The sequence below is a fragment of the Falco peregrinus genome, chromosome 13, assembly GCF_023634155.1.
Source record: "Falco peregrinus isolate bFalPer1 chromosome 13, bFalPer1.pri, whole genome shotgun sequence".
NCBI classification, from domain to species: domain Eukaryota; kingdom Metazoa; phylum Chordata; class Aves; order Falconiformes; family Falconidae; genus Falco; species Falco peregrinus.
Window position 1 is genome coordinate 4,089,069 of NC_073733.1, and position 18,949 is coordinate 4,108,017.

At 36.5% G+C, this 18,949-nt stretch overlaps 1 protein-coding gene across 4 annotated transcripts in view; it reads right to left on the reverse strand.

Moving 5' to 3' along the window:
* The window catches only part of ATRX (ATRX chromatin remodeler), an 86,451-nt gene that overhangs the window by 51,523 nt on the left and 15,979 nt on the right, over positions 1 to 18,949 (reverse strand). For 2 of the 4 annotated variants that reach the window (XM_055818386.1, XM_027791203.2), the window contains 7 exons: positions 18,583 to 18,635; positions 16,928 to 17,052; positions 15,443 to 15,562; positions 11,637 to 11,746; positions 9,473 to 9,540; positions 5,634 to 8,542; positions 2,371 to 2,449 (listed from right to left, as the gene is read on the reverse strand). In XM_055818386.1, the coding sequence (XP_055674361.1) occupies positions 2,371 to 2,449; positions 5,634 to 8,542; positions 9,473 to 9,540; positions 11,637 to 11,746; positions 15,443 to 15,562; positions 16,928 to 17,052; positions 18,583 to 18,635 (3,464 nt within the window). Of the gene's footprint in view, positions 1 to 2,370; positions 2,450 to 5,633; positions 8,543 to 9,472; positions 9,541 to 11,636; positions 11,747 to 15,442; positions 15,563 to 16,927; positions 17,053 to 18,582; positions 18,636 to 18,949 lie in introns of those variants that run through there. The other 2 variants (XM_055818387.1, XM_055818388.1) reach the window with 2 other exon arrangements.

Here is an 18,949-nt window from a genome sequence, read left to right on the forward strand (position 1 = left end):
GAACCATTTAAAATATATTTTTAGAGATTAATAATTGGATGAAATGTCATACACATTTAAAAAAAAAAGTGAGACCTGCCAAACACCTTGTTCTAAAATACTGTACTGCCTTTGTTGAAACAGTCCGATTTTCAAGCTGTCAAGAGTTGTATTAAATTAAATGCTTGGACAAGAAAAACGTTTTACAAAAATTTATTGCAACCATCAAATACTTGAAAGGCATTCTGCATTGAATACACTATTAACTTGTTAATAAACAAAACTACTGCAAATATATTAAACAGTACCATTTAAAAGATCAGAAGGACCAATAATAAATAGTTACACAGCATAAGATGAAAGCATACAACACTGTATGTCATATTAAGACCCACTTGGATATCGCATTTTGGTAAAGATGATTCCAAGACTATTAATATTCATGTCATGCACATCCAAAGGTATGCAAATAACAAGAGCATCTAAACTAGAGACTTGCAAACATGAGTTCCCATACTACAAATACCTTGTAGGTACTACATACCCTCTTTGGCCTGGAAGAAAATAGGCAACTTAATCTGAATAGTAGGTAAACTATTTAAACACTTTGTGTTGAGTAAACAGAAGAACAACCTTTCAACTTCTTGAAAGTTGTTCCATCTTTTTACATTTTGTGTATCTGATTTTGGTGCCAAGTACAATTCATGATGGATGTAAAATTAGACTGCAGTTACCAGTTAACAAGTCTGAAGGTTGACAAAACTGTTTATTGAAAAATGCCTCCCCAACTCATTAGTATATATTCAAAATATTCCCTAAATAAAAACTTCAACAAAGATTCAGTTCAAAAACAAAGTACAGAAACTGATTTTTAAACCCCAAATTCATATTACCGATTTGCTATCAGTTGGGTTAACTCATTTCCCATGTATACCTCTTAAACTAATAATTAAGATCTGTCAGTAACATTTGTAAGGTAAACACTGAATTTTGACAAAAGTATATTGGCTTAGTTATCAACCAGAAACACTTACGAAACAAAAAAGAAAAGAAAAAAAAAAACGGGCTGAAATTCAAGAGTAATTTTTAAAAATCTTGTATTAGCATGTTCTACTTACAACCCTGTGCTGTCAAGTCCCCAAAAGAGCATCTTTCTTTAAAAGCTGAATTATTTGATTAAATTTGAAGACTGAAAACAAGCAAAAACTACATCAGCAGCAGTATTTTTGATGCTAAACTGAGGTCTGTAAAGGCTATTAAAACAGTGTTTCTAGGAATTTACTTCAGCCACAGATCAAAGCATACAACTCTGTGAAACAAAGACACCGTATTCTAAACTAGTAAGGCTCAGAAGAAGAAAAGAAGGAAGACTCCAACAGCAACTGTGCAAAGCTATGAAGCTGGTCCCACACATGATATTATTCAGCAAAAAAAATCAGTTTCTGAAATACTGTGTAAAAATTTGTTGAATAACTCTTCAGTCTAACTAAAATAACTTCCAAAAAAGAAACTGTGGCTTGTAATTGAGCAATACTTCAAGTTATGCGCCCACTCATTAGGAAACAAAGCTTTTACATTTTCTAGCCAGGCTATTTTTTGTAACTAAATGGTACTGGTGAAATATGACACGTCTTAACTAACTATATCTTACATAGATTAATTTTTATTGAACTTGAAACTGAAGCAATAAATATAAGCCACAATTCTGAAAAGATCTATGCAAAGACTTAAAACGTATTAGTCTCTTCAATACCAGTTGAGCCTATGCACAGTGCTCGTAGAATCATAGCCTTAACTATCACATTACTTACTTCAGGTGTTCTTTAGTGGATTAAAATTCAGTTTAATTAACAGCTGAAAATATCTAATACTGTTTTCTCCACATTTGTGTTTTCTCTTTATTGCGAAAAGGTGTTTCAATTAAAAAGCAAATTTTTAAAAATGTAAAATTTAAAAAGTAGCAGTAATAACCAAGTTCAATCTGAAAATATTTTAGTGCTGCACATTGCACAGATGCAAATTTTTACTTTCTATTCATGGAAGTAGCTTCAGTTCACATTTATCAGAAGTAGGCTACCTGCCTGAATGAAATACTTGTCACAAACCTCACAATTTCAGTGGGAACATAAAATGGACAGCGCTGCAGTGCTTTTATAACATACCCTATGCAAGGTGTGTTAGCTAACACTTCTAAAAACTTTCTTTGCATTTCTGGATTTTGGCCTCTGTTTTCTGGCCCCTTGTTCAAACTTGCGGGAAGCCCGTGAGCGAGTCTTTACAGGGCAGGCAGTCGTGGTTTTTACAACCTGCTTGCTCTTCCGTTGCGCCGGTTTGCGCCCACACCTAGGGTGTGTTATAATCTTTTTTAAGTCCTTACGGATGGTATCATACCTATTCTCAGGATCGTCATCATCATCATCTTCCTCCTCCTCCACTGGAACAGCCCTTGATTTAGTCTCTCCCTCATCTCCTGGGGGAGGAAGGGGAAACAAAAAACCAGAAAACATCAACACTTAATAGGTGTAAAACCAACAACAGACAACACAGCATGTGAACTATTGTCTCCATCAAGAATGCCCATCTAAAAATACCTTGGGCATACCATCACTTCTCCATCAGGAAACAAAAAAGCCAGTTATCTATCTTGACATGTGCAAGTAAATATTTTTACTAATAAAAGCATCTAGTTTTTTAAGCAGCACTTTTATCCATGTTATGCTTGCTACTACACGCACCTTGCGATTCTTTCCTTATTACATACTGTGAAATTGTGGGGTTTTTAGACCAAAACTGTATACAGAGACTGAATACTCCTACCTAGGATTCAGAAATTGAGCTTCCCAAGGCAATTATTAGCTCCATTTCAGAAGCTCTGCTACTGACTTTGTGTAAATTGAAAAGGAGGTCCAAACAAATATATTACAGTCACTTATGAAACTTAGGAGCTACCCTGCTGCCATTAAGTACTCAAGAATAATAATCCTTGCCTATTTTTGCTTTCAGAGTATCAGACATAATACATGTACATGTGTTGTGTATGTGTGAAGACTTAAGCTTTGAAAACTACATGCGCTACCCTTACTGCAAGTTATCAAAACCCAGCTGCACTACATGGATACCGTCTCATACGGAAAGCACATCAAAACCAACAGCATGGGACACATAATAGCGGAGGAAGAGCACAGTATGACACCAGCCTTCAAGCTCCTCTGCACTCTCCTGGCTGAACCGAAAGGAATTCAGATTTCTACTACATTCCCAGGCCTTTCCCCTTTCTCTCGTTCTTCTGACTCGCGTGTAAGTAATTTTACTCCTAGTTAGTAAAATAAGGCTTAGGAAAAGAGACCTCAACATTTTAATGAAACTAGATTCCCTTATTCTTAATTGCTACTGCTTATTTTCTAGCTAGGTGGGCTGGACTAAGACAAGGCTCGCTCCAAGCTGTTTTAACATACACCTGTCCTGGAATTGCCACTACCACGATGTCTGACAGGACTGTGTAAAGGTCATCGCAGAAAGTCCCTCACTCTTGGGCTTAAGAAAATAGAAGTAATTTGTTGGTTAAACCAGATTCTAAGTCTCATTCAACGATCAACCTACAGAGCTTGTTCAGACACAGAAAAGACTAATTTATTCACCTATTAAGCCAAAAGCAAACTGAAGAGAAAGGGTAAGTTTGCCTCCTCTTAAAAAAATACAACAAAGGCAGATTTGAGTATTTCCAAGGACAGGGACTCCAAAATTTCACAGGGCAACCAGTTTCAGGCTTTGACCATACTCAACATCAAGGATTTTTTCCTAGTATCAACAGTTTTCCTTGCGAAAAATTGTACCATGTCCTCTCATCATGCATCTAGCTCAGTCTTCTCTGTAACTACCCATTAAAGTGATTACAAGACAGCAATTAAGACTCCCCATTTTTAGCATCTTCCTCTCCAGGCTAAACCAACCCACCTCTCTCTCAGTCTGACTCTACTATCAATCATCCCACATCACCATCTCATTTTTCCAATCTGTACACTATAATCACTCTTCCATCCAATAGTTATCTAATCTTTCCACTTGTGACTTGCAAATAAAATAATCGCTCCCACTGCCTCAGACACCTTCTGATATATTACAACCAAATTCTTCCTCCTGGGTAATTTCAATACCAAGTCTATGAGCGTACACCGTACATGGGTAAAAATTTTTTCTTTTTAAGTATTTTTCTTTGATGGTCCAGTGATGCTGAGAACTGTTGCATATGGGTTACCTTCACGAAGTAACATCAGTTGTCTATCCATGGGGAGTATTTTAACAACCACGGCAGCTACCACATGCAAGATGCTAGTTCATGACTATGCAAACCATTTGTTATTTGCAATCTGCCCCAGCAGTGGCACTACTGAGAAAAGTAGTTTTGGCAGCCATCAATGAAAAGCCTCCCAATATTACATGCAGAAAGAGGCTACTATCTAAACTTACTTCATCAGAGGACCTCGAGAAACAAACATTACAGTGCTGTAACATATGCAGAATAAGAAACTTACTTTCCAACTGTTATTCTACAATGATGCAAAGCACCATTAATCAAACCTTGATTTCTTACAGGGCTCCAAGTCCACAGTAGGATATAGCACCTGTTTTTATTGTTGTTTTCTTGGTTTTGAGAAACTACAAATAACAATCATCTCATTTTGCATTTACTGTCTGCCTCCAAGGGCTTTTTGGGAAAGCCAAACTGCAACTGTGCCTCTTCCCTTAGTTTCATAAACATATTGGTGTTCATTTTTCATTTAGTTGCAGCTTCACAAACTACTGTATCTGAGCCAACAGTTACAGTAAAGTCATGTACAGGAAGTTCTATGAAACATTAGAAACAAATAAATTAGGAAACAATTCACCTGTCACAGTAATTAAAACAGCAGTTAAGGCTTCATTTTTTCTAGCTGAAAATTCATTTAATAAAACCATGTGTAACATCCACATAATGTGAAAACCACCCCTCCTTTTTAAGTTCTTTAAAATCAAGTGTTCCAACTCTGAATTTCTGGATTTCTTTCTAATTTCCTAAACATCTAAGACACTGATGAAATAGCTATCTTGGCAAGAGAAAGAATTCTTACTATTAAACTTGCTATGAAAATAATAAGCAATGACAGATTTCTGTTAACTGATACCAGCTGTTCCAAGGCTACATGGATCTCACGAGGCATGACGATCATCTACTTGATTTTTAAGATCTATGCTAGAGTGCCGTGTCTTCCAAGTGATCTCTAGTGCATAACCAGGAGCTGACAACGGAATTCACTAGATACCTACTGCTTAAGGCCATCTTCTGCTCTATCGCACCCGAGCAGCCAAAGAGAGAAACAGACTTTGGAAAGCTGCACTGCAAGGAAATACCTGCAGCAATCACAGACTAGAGCTTCTCGAGCCTCTCCACCTACAGTGACATCCTTTCATCCACAAGTGACAACCTGCACAAACTGAAATGGCTGCTTCCAAATCAGTATCTTAACTTCCAAAACTTAACCGGCTGCAAAGGTTTAAATGCATAATTACCTACATACTAATATTTTCACTTCTAGGTTATTCAATGTCACCCGAATCTTACAAGCTTGCTCCATTAGTGTATTATTAATACAGGTAGATGAACATCTGTTGCACACCTGATGACTGACAAAATCCTGTAGCAGCAGATAGTATTAAGGTTTCAGTCACTGGCACAATTTTCTGCTCGTCACTGCTTCCATCACCTGATGAATTCTGTTCAGCATCTTCTTCCTTATCAGATGAGGAAGAAGAAGTAACCACCACCTTTGCTGACACTTTCTTTTTTGAGTTAGTCTTCTTACTTTCTTTCATTGATCCTCTTTTAATCTTTTTCTTACTGCCTTCGTAAGACTCATCATCAGAAGAGGACTCATTCTGTTCTTTCTTGGAAATTTTCTTTTTGTGACTTTTTTTTTTCTTTTCTTTAGTTTCGGGTTTTTTTTTACTCCGTACAGCATCTTCAGAAGAACTCTCCTCTTTTAGGGGAGATTTCTCAGCATCAGAGGATAAATCAAGCTGTACTCTTTTAGGTACCCTCTCTCTCAAATTATGCCTTTTCTTTTCTTTGAACACTGGTTCATTTTTAGTTCTGTCATTTTCAGAAGAATTGCAACTTCCTTTCTCTGGAGATGACTTTTCAACATCAGAATAGGAATCATCTTGCTCTTTCTTGCAACTTTTCTTTTTCAGTTCTTCAGATTTCTTCACTTTGCTTTCTAAGCCTTTTTTATTCTTGAATCTGTCTTTTGAAGAATCAAAATTTTGCTCTTTCTTTGCAGATTTCTCAGTACTCTCTGAGGAAGAATCTTCCTGTGACTTTCTCTTTTTCAAATCCTTGCTCTTCTTAAGTTCAGTTAGCTTTACACTTTTAGGACTACTCTCCTCTTTCTCCAGTGAAGATTTCTCAACATCAGAAGACTCATCAGGGTTTCCCTTTACAGCTTTTTCTTTTAAGTCTTTGTTTAGCTTTTCCTTAGCAGCTGACGCCTTACCAGTTTTTTTATCTTTAGGAGAATGATTAATCTCCTTGTCTCGGGAAGACTTTTCAGCATCATCATCTTCAGAAGATTTCTCTTTCTGTTTCTTCAAATTTACCTTTCTCTTACTACTTACTTTTTTCCTCTGCTCTTCTTCAGAGGAATCATAACTATCTTCTTTTCGAGAGTATTTTTTCTTAGCTTTTTTTGCAGACTCAATTTTACTCAAAATTTTTATTTCTTTTTCCAACTCAGAATCATAGTTCGAAGAATCTGAATAGTTTTGTCGTTTCTTTTTAGCAGCAGTGGAATTTTTAGCCAATTTGCCTCTTTTAGCATCTAAATCCGAACCCGAACTGGAACTTTTTCGTTTTCGTTTTCCATTTTCATCCTTCACTGGTTGATCCTTTGAAGTCTTCTGATCCTTTGCTGGTGCTTCACTATTGCTATCAATTTCTGAAGAATTGTGACTCATCATAGCTACTTCTTTAAGAACAGCTGGCATCTCATCAGAATCTGAGCTATTATCTAATACATACGGCTTTTTTGATTTAGAAAGTTCATTAGGACTAGGACCATCAACAGTATTGTCCGAACAATTTTTGTCATTTTTCCTCCTTGGTTGTTTTGATGATTTTCTTTTATGCTTTTCGTTACATGTGTCATTGCTATCTTCCTCTGAATTTGATGTTAAAGGACTGATGTCTGTTTGGCGCCTCAGAGGTGTAGTCTTCACACGTGGTGATCTTCTGAGATCAGATTCCTCTACCAGTGAGACAGTTTCATTCTCTGTGGAAGGTTCACTGCCAGCATTATGATTCTGTTTTACAGAATCACAGTTTTCTGCTTTAGGTATGACATCAACATCCTTATTCCTCTTTTCTAGACTGCTGTCTTGATCTTCAGCTTTAACTGAAGACTCTGAGAGGGAAACAGGAGTCAATTTTACAACCAATTCTTTTGTTCCTTTAGCTGATGATTTTAACTTAGTACCACCTTCAGTATCTTTCACAGGAGCATTTGATTTCATACTTGAATTTAGAGTCATGTCATGATCTGTTCCTGTATTTCCGTTGTCTTGCTCATCTGATGTAACCTGAACCTCCATAGCAGATTCCAGGGTCTCAAAAATATCTTCAGGAACAGATGAGGGAATGGACACTATATCCATGTCTAAAGCCTCTGTGCTATTAGGTTCATACTGAGGTTCTTCATTTCTGCCAGACCTTTTATCTTCACCAGAGGTACGCTTGTTAACTGTTTGTTCCACTGTTGGAACACTTTGATCCATGGGCTCACTGCCAGGTTGTCCTGATACAACTTTTTTCTGTGTCTTCACAGTGTCATCCTCTTTTAATGCCACGTGTTTTCCTTCATCTTTTTTCACCTCATTTTTTTCTGATATAGCATCAGTTTTTTTCTCTGTGGTATTTTTATCTTTGATTTTAACATTGAAAGCTTGAATCTCCAGGTTCAGACCTTCTTCTAGTGCCAGATGAGCTTTTTTCATGTCACTCAACACAGATTTAAAAGCTTTTAGCTGACAAAATTGCACAGTTGGGCTTATTTCCATATTTTCTGCAGCATTTTTCAGAAAGTTTACAAAACGAGAATTCAGATTTGTTGTAGTTTCAATCAGCTTTTTTGTCTTCTTCAGCAAGTCCTTTGGCACCATTAGTGCTTTATAAGAATATGTTATTGAACCTGAATATGAATCATCTAGGTTTTTTTCTTCACCATTACAATTTGAACTACTTCTCTTTGGAGAAAACTTGACTGTATTGTCATATATTTTACTTTTTTCACTTTCAACTCTGATCTTTTTTTTGTTTTGTTGCAGTAACTGTTCTAAATTTTCAAAGACACTGTCGCATGCAGTGACCAAGTCCAACAAAGGCTCTGGATGGCAAATATAGCAGTGCCACTGGTTATTTTCATCCAATATAGTCGATAGCTCCTTTCGACCCAGGTTGCGCAAAATGCACTTTTTACAGAAGGCGTTATGGCAAAAGTCACAGCAAATCAAATTTCCACCTTCAGCACACCACCTGAAATGAGAAAGAAAAAATATGAGTGTTACCTCCGTATCAACAAAGTGACAAATTTGACAAGTTCACTTATTTTTCACTATTTGATGAGGAATCTGCATGTAAAAAATTCAGCCCACCAATGGATATCCATTAAGTGAAAACATTATTAAAAGCATGATTGAAAAGTACTCAGTTGAGAATTGGAAATTAAGAAAGGTAAGGTATTAGATTAACAATTCACAACGCTGAAATGGTAAGTAGTATCCAAACAGTTTCAGCACCAGTTTTAAGTAAAAGAAAAAACTGTGTTTTCCATACTTCTCAGTATTTGAAGGGAGGGGGGGGGGGGGGGGGGGGGAAGTAATTTATTCCACAGCGAAACAAATTAGCTTCAAAACTTTTGAGCCTTAACTGGTATACTACTACTGCAGGCACATAATAAAAAAAAAAATCCCACATGTTTTTTGATCTACGTCTAAACTGCACAGTCTTTGATGAAGACCTGAGAAGTAGCTAACAAGTAAGCTTGTAGGCACCACAGACCACACAATTTTGACTAGATTACACATTCAGGTATTTGCCATAAAGACATAGTACTTCAGTATTCCAAATGCAGAAGATGCCTCTGGGAAACCAAGTTTCTGTGGCTCAACGTTTAAAATGCCAGATTTTATTCCCCGCTTTAAAGTATTTGTAAGGTGGCATGCTATTTAGTTAAAAAATGTCTTACAAGTGTTTGCTTTAGATTTCTTTATAAAAAGTTTTCCTGTTGATTACTAAATTAATAAATAGTATTCAAAAAAAACCCTGGAGTTGAGCATTTCTTGGTGCGAAACAATTGTACTGGTCTTTATCTGTCAGTTATTTCATTATTGCAAGAAAAAAAAACCAACAACCCAAAACAAAGCATAACTGCTGTGGGTGTTACTTTGGTTTTTGTACACTTACCTACACTGTTCATCCATTCCATCTGAATCACAGCTGATGTCATCGCTCATGTAATACTTGTAGCAAGTCTGTAAAGAAAGAAATAAGACAAGGAATTTTTTATTAAATCTCAACTGGAATTTAGCAATTCATATGATTTCAGCATGTATTAGAAGCAAGCCATTAAGAGCATCAGAAGATCTTCAGCATTCTAACTCTTATAAATCTGTTTTAATCTAAAAAACATCTTCCATAGATAAAACAGGTCGTAAACAATGAATTCTTATTTAGATGGCTCAAGGTTTATTTGAAAATTAAATAGGCTTTTGTTTGATGGCTGCATATTTGCATATTTTAGAACATCATCTGAATGTTTCTCTTCAAAACTATGGTTTTTTCCATCTGTTTCCTAGGTAAATCAATAGCACATCTTCCCTGACACAATTAACCCTACATAAATAACAATTTTCAGCTGTATGCTTCTTATGTTAGCAATCGATCCCATAAGGCATTTAATAAAAAGGTCTTCACTATTAATCCTGATGTTAACATCCAAGGCTCTAATTTCCAGGTGCAAACTAAGCATTTTCATTGAAAAATTGTTAAGAAAAAAAAATACAACTCAGCTAGTAGTAATAGTGGCTTCAGTTGCTCAATTCTTTAAACCAAATTTTGAAGGTGAGAGATTTTTTCCAGTTGCTGGTAAAGGTTCTCCCAGACTTGCAACGCTGCTTTGAATAGGGATCAAGACAAGCTATTGGCTAAATTCTATCCTTTTACCCAGTAAATTCAGAATCAAGAAGAGGCTTCAGCACCTGAATTTAAAATTATGATGCCCCTTTATCTGGAACAGTTATACACCTATTCAACTAACTAAACAACAACAAACAACAAAAACCCCAGTAAAAGCTGATGTTTAGACACTCGACAGAACATTCATAGTCAAAGGAAAACAGCTTCTCAAGTCTGGGACTGTTTACCTAAGCAGGAAAAAAATAAGGGAAGAACTAGGCACAGAAAGTAATGGCAGACATGGAGTATGCAGATCAGGGACTTCCATTCCTCTGTCTTACATAACATAAAATCATGTTCAATTAAGCAAAGATACAGAAAATTTATGGGGAAACAACACATCATATAATTATCTAGCCAGAGCTCACAGTCAAGAGCTGCTAATGAACCAGAAAACTTCAATGCATCCCAAGAACATGTGCAGCTACATGTTAAAGATTTTCAAATCTAGGAACAAGGGTTAGGACTCCAGTGAAGGCTGCAAAGAGTCATCTTGTAAGCTGATTTTTCTAAAGCATATTTTATAAAAGAAACAAGCCAAAATGAATAGAAGAAATGAGCCAGAACATTAGACTAGATGGGCATACCTGAGATAGTATGTCAGCTTAATATGTAACATTAATTGGGAATTAGAAGACAAGCAGAAGGGGAAAAGTGGAATGCTAAATGTGAATTGTAACAGAGATCCATCTCTCTCTCTCTCTTTAGAGATACTTCTGTAAATACAGAATCTCTACAAATGTGGAGATATGCCAGAGAAATCTTTATATCTCTTTGAAAACTAAAAGAAGTCCCCACAACAGGACATAGGGATGTTTCCTTCCCCCCACCTCTTCCCATTGTGGGCAACTCGTGGCCTAACTGAATCCAACATGAAACCACGTAGCTGAAGACCCAGGTGCTGGTTTTGGGTTATGGAGCAGGCCATCATTACAGAGGCTGCCATAAATTAAAACGATCCAGGAACTGTATACAAGTAAAAATGAAATGGCCTTGAAGCTCCTTTTCTGCTTTTTATTCTGATGTTGTTTTACCTACAATGCTTTACCAGAAGATTCAGAATTGCATCTGCTGTTGTAATACATTATGAGTAAGCAGAAACTTCAGACACATCACTTAACATAAAAAATTCACTAAAATTACAGCCTTAAAACTGTAAAAATTAATTACAGAGAAACCACAATGAGTTTAACTGGGGTAAAAGAAAATAGGAACACAAATCTGTAAGTTGTATTTGCCTTTTTGTTTTCTGCTTTTAGTTTCATTAATTGCAACAGTTAATGACTGGAAAGTTTATTGGCTAATCAACAAGAACTACACCCACACAAATCAATTAATGTGACATTTCAAACAAAAACAAACAGTACAAACTGTAGAACTGCTTACCACGTACCTTACAAATAAGAACTTTCAGTGTAGGATGTCTATAGATTGAATCCTTTTGAAAATGGTTCACCTGTTGCCCACAAGCTGTACAGCTTACAATTCCATGTAGTCCTTCCTCTATAGAGAGGATTATAAACCACACATTAATTGAATCTGTATATACCTATTTCATTCTCTTACAATATTTTGGCCTGCTAGGTTTTTCATATGCCTTTATTTCTTTACCACTCAGCATCACAGAAATCTTTCTGTAACCACTTGCCATTTGAAGACTGACAGAATTTTCCTATGATTTCTGTACTCCACTTGGGGCCAAGATACCACTTTTTTCCTTTGAGAGACTTAATTTGGATTAACTGGCCAGCTCATGAGAACGTGTCTTAAATAAAAATTGTTTAAAAAAAATTTTAAAAACCCAATCATCAAAACTCTTTCAAAGCAGCTCTGATATTGTGTATAACCTTCCTCATTTAATCTTTGTTCATAAAATATAATTTAATTCATGTTTGTATTATGGTATTTCTTTCACATACAGTTTTAGTTTCTCGAAATGATAGGAAACTGTTACAGAAGATGCATGAAATCCCTATAATACTGCCTGAAAAAAAAATCTTATCTCACTTTTCATTCCCTTTTTGATGGTGGTTTTTGGGTTTTCTTTTGGTTTTTAAACAACAATTTTGCTGTAATACATATATTCTCACCATCTTGCCAACTGCCCCCACAGTTAAGTGTGCCACTCCACTGCTGTCTACATTCAGTCAAGAAAGCCCATCTTTAATGTCAATCCCCCAATTCACTTTGGAAGCTGGTGAACTTGGGGTTAGGAGGCTCACTATATCGCAGGCTGTTAAGCTGACTAATACTGTAAGACTGTTTTGTTTTCAATGGCAGTGATGCTTTCAAGAAAAAGCAAAATCATTTGTGAAAGCTTACACTCTCAGTTCATATACTTTCAAAAACTTAAACTTGGGATCAAGCAGATCAAGGTTTGATATGGGATCACTTAACAGTGACTTGTCCTTTGCTGTCATGTTGAATTAGTAGTATAGGGAAATTAACTCAAATGGTTAACTTAATAGTTACAGTCAGAGTACAGACTAATATACTTTAAAAAAAAAAAAAAATCACTACCACAGAATTAGAATCAAGCACCAACCACCACAATGTTAAGGAACTGAATGAACGTTCTCAATACACAATACAAGCTACTAGCAATCTGCTACTGAAGGACGACCTCAAATAGCTCACAGGCTGGTAAAACCGACTAATCCAGCCTTTACCATTCAGTGAAAATAGCAGGTCTGCAATTCCAGATACAAAATTTGTTATTCTCAGTTTCAACGCATGCATGATTGTGGGCAAAGCACCTCTTATGACCTCAAAACCAGCCCTAACGCCTGTTTCAAACACTGCTGGTAAACCTTGAATAAACACACCCGTCCTATCGTACTACTTGGAAAAGAATAGCACATTCTATTATACCGAGCTGCACAGAAGCCTACCCAAGCTTTGTCAAACATCACAGTCCTTAAATGGATGCAAGAATCACAGGGGCTGACAGCCAGCTGAGGGAGAACAAGCTATTCACTGTCAAGTCCCAAGCCACTTCCCCCTTCTCTACAACTTTAAGGGGAAGCACTGCTGCCTCCTTCCCAAAATCTGCAAGTTGGCACCAGGAAAAAAAGAGGATAGTTTAGGAGGCAAACCTTTGTAAACTGTGTTACTACTACAAATGACGATGATCCAAAGAAATGAAACTACTATTAATTCATTAATACTGAGAAAGTACTTAAAAAACATTCCTAACTATGAGTTTATGAGCAAAAATACGACCATAACCATTCTGCAGTCAGAAAATTTGAGAAATAAGGACTGACACAATGCCTCTTACAGTCTTGGATAACAGCATCTAGAAACAGCTAAAAAGGCAGAGTTCTATTACTACCACTATTTCTAACAGAAACAGGACACACAATTCTGAACAAAAATGTGAAGATGCACGCTGCAAAGAACAAGACAGACTGGCATTTTTTGTTTTATTGTTATTATTTATTTACTTGCAGCGTGCACAGAATTCAGGATCTCACATAGCTGGGAGTACACGCTTACCTGCTTAAATCGGTAATGCTTAACGTTGTACCTGCACAGGCTAGGCACCTCATTCTAGTAGCAAGGGAAAGGTCAGTGCCATCTCATGTAACAAGACTTGCTGCATCCAAGTGTAGCATAAACAGATCTGCACTACCTCTTCTGCGCATGCCACAAAATACAACTGCTTTGACACATTCCTAATGCAGCTGCTCACGGCAGACTGCAGTGATGTTCCTCACCTGGCTCTTTCCTGGTCTGGAAGTGAGGACAACACAGGAGCAGGCAGTACCTATTCCGTTTCCCCAAAAGTTGACAGGAGCTTAGCACATGTACTGGATAGCTCTAAAATCATGTCAAAGATTATCAGTAGTGACACAAACAAAGCTGACCTTGCCCTGGATAAAGGTATGCCTTAAACAAACTCTTGATGTTCCTTCCAAAACTGCTATCTTACATCAGACACCAGTATATGTGTAAGCAGCCCAGACACACAAAGGCAGGCCTGCAAATTCTCGAGGGATGAAAGAAAAACAGCTGGAAGGGCAGGTCACATGAATTATCCTGGTGACGCAGACACAGGCCACAAAGCTCAAGCAGAGGAGTCCTATCTTTTTAACACTGCACCCCTAGAGATTTCTGTTCAACCTCTTGTAAAACTGTTATAAACACAAACGGAAAAAGCATTCCTATATGCTGAACAAGACATCCTGCATTAATAGAATGGAACTGACTTTCAAAGATTAGTAATTTAGAGAAAACATTGATGCTGAAAATGTGATTGAAATCATGCATGAGCCCATATGTATGCACAAGCACATTTCCACAGAGTCACATTTTACTTCTCTTCAGCTACAGATAGAGAAATAGCACTTATTAAATTATAGTAAGACTTTAAAAGAGAGCAAGTATCTCAAATCATAACAATGGGAAAAATTAACAGCGTGTAGAAGAGCTGTATGAAAATCCTGGGTACTGCTGTAGGTGTATGAACTAAGCTATTGCTAGTAGTATTAACAAAAATACCTGCCTTGTTACTGGCTAGTTTATACATAACCCTCCCTCTCCTTTAATTTTTGAGGGGAAAAAAACCCCAGAGAAATTAATTTCTGTTATCACTATAATCTACCTAACTTCTCCTCAGTTTTAGCAGCAGCTATAGAAAACCAGCTAGCAGAGCAGCTTTTCAAAGATAATCCTTAGAAGGGCCCACTGGTAGGGAATTTCCCACAATTTAAAAACAAAACAAAAAAGTCTTTGGATTGTTAAGAGGTTTCTTGTTAGCTCACTGGTTGATAATATGCCTATACACGTTCCTGCTTAAAGATGGTTGCTTTCTTGGTGAGTCAGTGAATGTTCCCATATCAATAGTGTTCCAACATTATTCCTTAAAAAAGGAATGCCTGTAACACCTGATTGCAACCAAGAAACTGTTTTGAACACAAAGCGAGAGGGTCCATATGGAGTACCTAATGATGCATCTTATAACTACTGAAAATAAGAAGTTTAATGAGAACTAATCTTAGCTTTCACTGCTGCATTGCAGGGGCAGCAATGGAGGCTAATTTCAGCCAGCTAGAATCTTTAGTGAACAAAAAGCCAGAAGAGTGGAGGTATTTTTAGGATAATTTATTAGAAAAATGAACGACTTTTAGATGTACCAAATGTGGTCATAAGCAACAATTTAAACACGTTTTAATAAATGTTTTAAATTGTATTTACCTCCACGCTTTTTGGGAGCTTCAGGTTTCATTTTAACGGTATTTCTGCTTCTAAATTCAGGCCCTTTAAAATCATCTTTGTCTTCATTCAGCACTGGCTCAGGCTGTACAACCACTGTACCTAGAATAATTTTATTTAGAAATTGGAAACCATTACACATCCAAATGAAGTGTAAAAGTCCTGTTTAAGTAAAAGCCAACATAGTACCTTAAAAAAAGTGCAGTCTGTTGACTAAAACTCCACAAACTTTTGAATGCACAGATGTTCACAGAAAAAAAAAAGACACACACACACAAAAAAGCCACCACACATTTCAAACTACATCTGTTTTGCAGTTGTAGGACAAAAGCCAAAAACTCAATGGGCTATTAGGAGAAAACTCTGCTCTCTCTGCTCTGATGCGGTATGTGCAGAACAGGACTGTCATACTGCTGGGTGTGTGTAGTACAGGAATTTGCAGTGCAATGCTACAAATAAAAGACTTGGGTTAGATCACTGAAATCTATCAAAAGCTATAAAAAAAGGGAGAATAACTCCCCCTTTCTCTCTCTTTCCCCCCTTCTACCCAGTTTCCCTCATCTAATGAAAAAGCGATAGAATAAAATCTGTTTTGCCTTCAACAGGATTCAGAAATTTACTTTTTTATTTGAACAGAGTACTAATCAAAATTATGTGAATGAAAAAACATCTTTCCTACTGAAGAGCTCAGTTTTAATACTTTTGCTATGAGGACACTGGAAACAATCTAACATTCTGAAAGAATTATTGAAGTGACTGCTGTAAACACTTATTCTAATGCAGTGAACAGTAGCGGTCCCTCCAATTTTTCCTGTAACTTTCAGAGGTAAAAGATGGAAGAGATTAATTGAACTCACACTACAGTTAAGAAGAGCAGGGTGTAGGCTTATAGTATTCACTGTTTTAAAAGATGTTATCCAAAAGTACCTATAATTTCATGGGAGAAATAGTACCTAGCTGCGATGTACATATATTCCCTCCAAAATGTGCTTAAAAATAGATCCAATAATGACATTACTCGCCAGATTTAGTTTTGCTTTTGTTGATCTAATTGTTAATAACCTCAAAGACAGAACAGTAAAATAAGTAAGACTTGCAAAAGACAGAGTTTGAGACTTCTACAAAAGAACAGAAATAAATTATTTCCTGTTTCATGTTGGGTTTTATACACATGTCAGTAGGCATCTGAAATTAAAGTCACCAGCACATCCTGGTGTACCCACAGATTAAATTATGCTGGGTTCAAAATGAAAGGTGCTTGGTTTCCTCTTCTAAATGCGGGGGGGAGGGGGGGGGGGGGGGGGGGGGAAAGCACTAGCATGTATGTCTAGATATAAAAGCCAACAGGACCTAAGACAGGCATTTTACTAATACATGTGCATTCCAATTAATTATTTATGCTGCATCATAATCTTGGCTAATTTGCTCAATTCAGAAAGACATGAAACAAAGACAGACATGAACTACCTTTAGGCAAACTTTGCATATCAACATCGTTTTCTGAGTTTTCATTTGAAATATCTTCATTTACAGTTTCATCTACGATTTGTTCATCATCTGATCCGACATATTTTGTTACAACTGTAGGTTTCCTGCATAGAAAAAAAACATACCATGACACATATTACATACTGCAATACAGCTAAGCCTGGTGCTTTGCAAGCAAAAAACACTGTACTGACTGGGGAAACCGATGTTCTTTTTAAATTCATTTAAGAGTTTTATGAGGTGGGATGCTCTGAGTTATTACAACAAACACATCTAAGCTAGTTTTCTTATTAGGAACGGGCTCCCTTCCTATGTTAAATAAAAAGATACACTAATCAAGTATTCTTGTTTCATAGGCTCACTGTATTATTTTTTTTGTAAAATCAAGGTTTGATGCATTTTTAAGAAGGTATGCAGGAAAGTCACACTTCTAGGAATAAAGCCTAAATGAAACACAAGTGAATGTCTGCTCAGAAATTTTATACATTTTTCCAAGTTTAACAGGCAGCGCAAAGAGAACACACAGATATTAGCAAATGACAAAAAGCAGCTTGGCAGAAAAGATGCTTGCAATGAAATAAAGGAAATTCAGAAAGAAATGAAAAAGCTGGCTGTTGAATAAAAGGACCAGTTGCCAGAATTTCACACAAATGTAATTTGGAATTGAATCCATTAAAATAAGTAAGCTTACTATGTCAGGACAGGGAGATAAAAAAAGAAAAAAGAAGAATCTTGAGCATAATTTTCAGTAGTCTGAAGGTATTATGTGAACTGGCACAGTATGATAAATGTATGAATGAAAATACCTTTAGTGATACGGGAGAAATTAAAGCCAAATATAAACCCACACTTGCCAATATAGAATCAAGACAAATAGAAAAGGGACAATTTCATTCCAGTGGCCATGATAAAATAAATTCAGATAAAAAGGAGAGTGAAGAGAGATACACACCTTTAAAGAGCAGTAGTAAGGCAGCTGTTGAAAGTCTGCATTTAGAAAAGCTCACCTATCTACACAGTATAATAGGATTTAAAAAAAACATCACAAAGCACATAACTTCAATGAGCATCAGCTGAGAGCAAAAGATAAGGAGTTTTACTAGATTAAGTCTGCCATTACTTAGGTCACAAATAATTTGTCTCCTGTAGGTTCAAACTGGTCGGTAAACAGTTAACTCCATACTTTCATCAATCAAAGAACAAAAAAGGATTAGGGAGAGATACAGCAAATGGCAGTTTCTGCACAGGACAACTTAATAGCACATTCTGATTCTACAGTTTCCCAGCGGTGAAAGTACACAAAGTCTTTTTTCTGTATGACCCAATTTACATTTTTGGAAGAATTATTCATGGAGAAATAGCAAGAGTGAAGGAACAACTGTGTCTCCAGGACAAAGGTGTTTATACAGCATAATCTTGTTGGTTTTGTTAATAAAAGTCAAGCTTTATGCTGTTAACCTTTGAACTGAAAGATGGTTTGAATTTAAGTTCACTATAACGCATTTGTTTTACCATCACTCTGCGAACTTGACGGATTTATTGTGGTGTATACTGTAACAGTATACACAGGTGCACAGTGCATGGACTTTTCTGTAGTTTTACATGCCAAAAAATAGTTTGTTTTCCAAACCAACCTTTTTGAACGTGATGATCCTGTGGATTTCATTCTTTCTGAAGAACTACTACTCTAAAAACAAGAAAAAATTAAGAAGTCAGCACATTTGCAACCAAGTGACGTGTCAACAAAAAGTTTCTTACATTAACTAGAACACATCTCAGAAGTGACCAGCACTCTTTCAAAAAAAAAAAGAAAAAAAGCATTAATAAAAAGTAGCACACAACATCAACAGTCATGCCAGTTCACTTAAACTACATCTATGGAGTTTCAGATCAGTAGTAAGACTGCAAGAAGTCATCATTCTTTTAAAAACAGGTGTCACCAAACTAAGTCACTAATGCTCACCAACCTCCCTATGCACAAAGCAACTGAGAGCACACTGT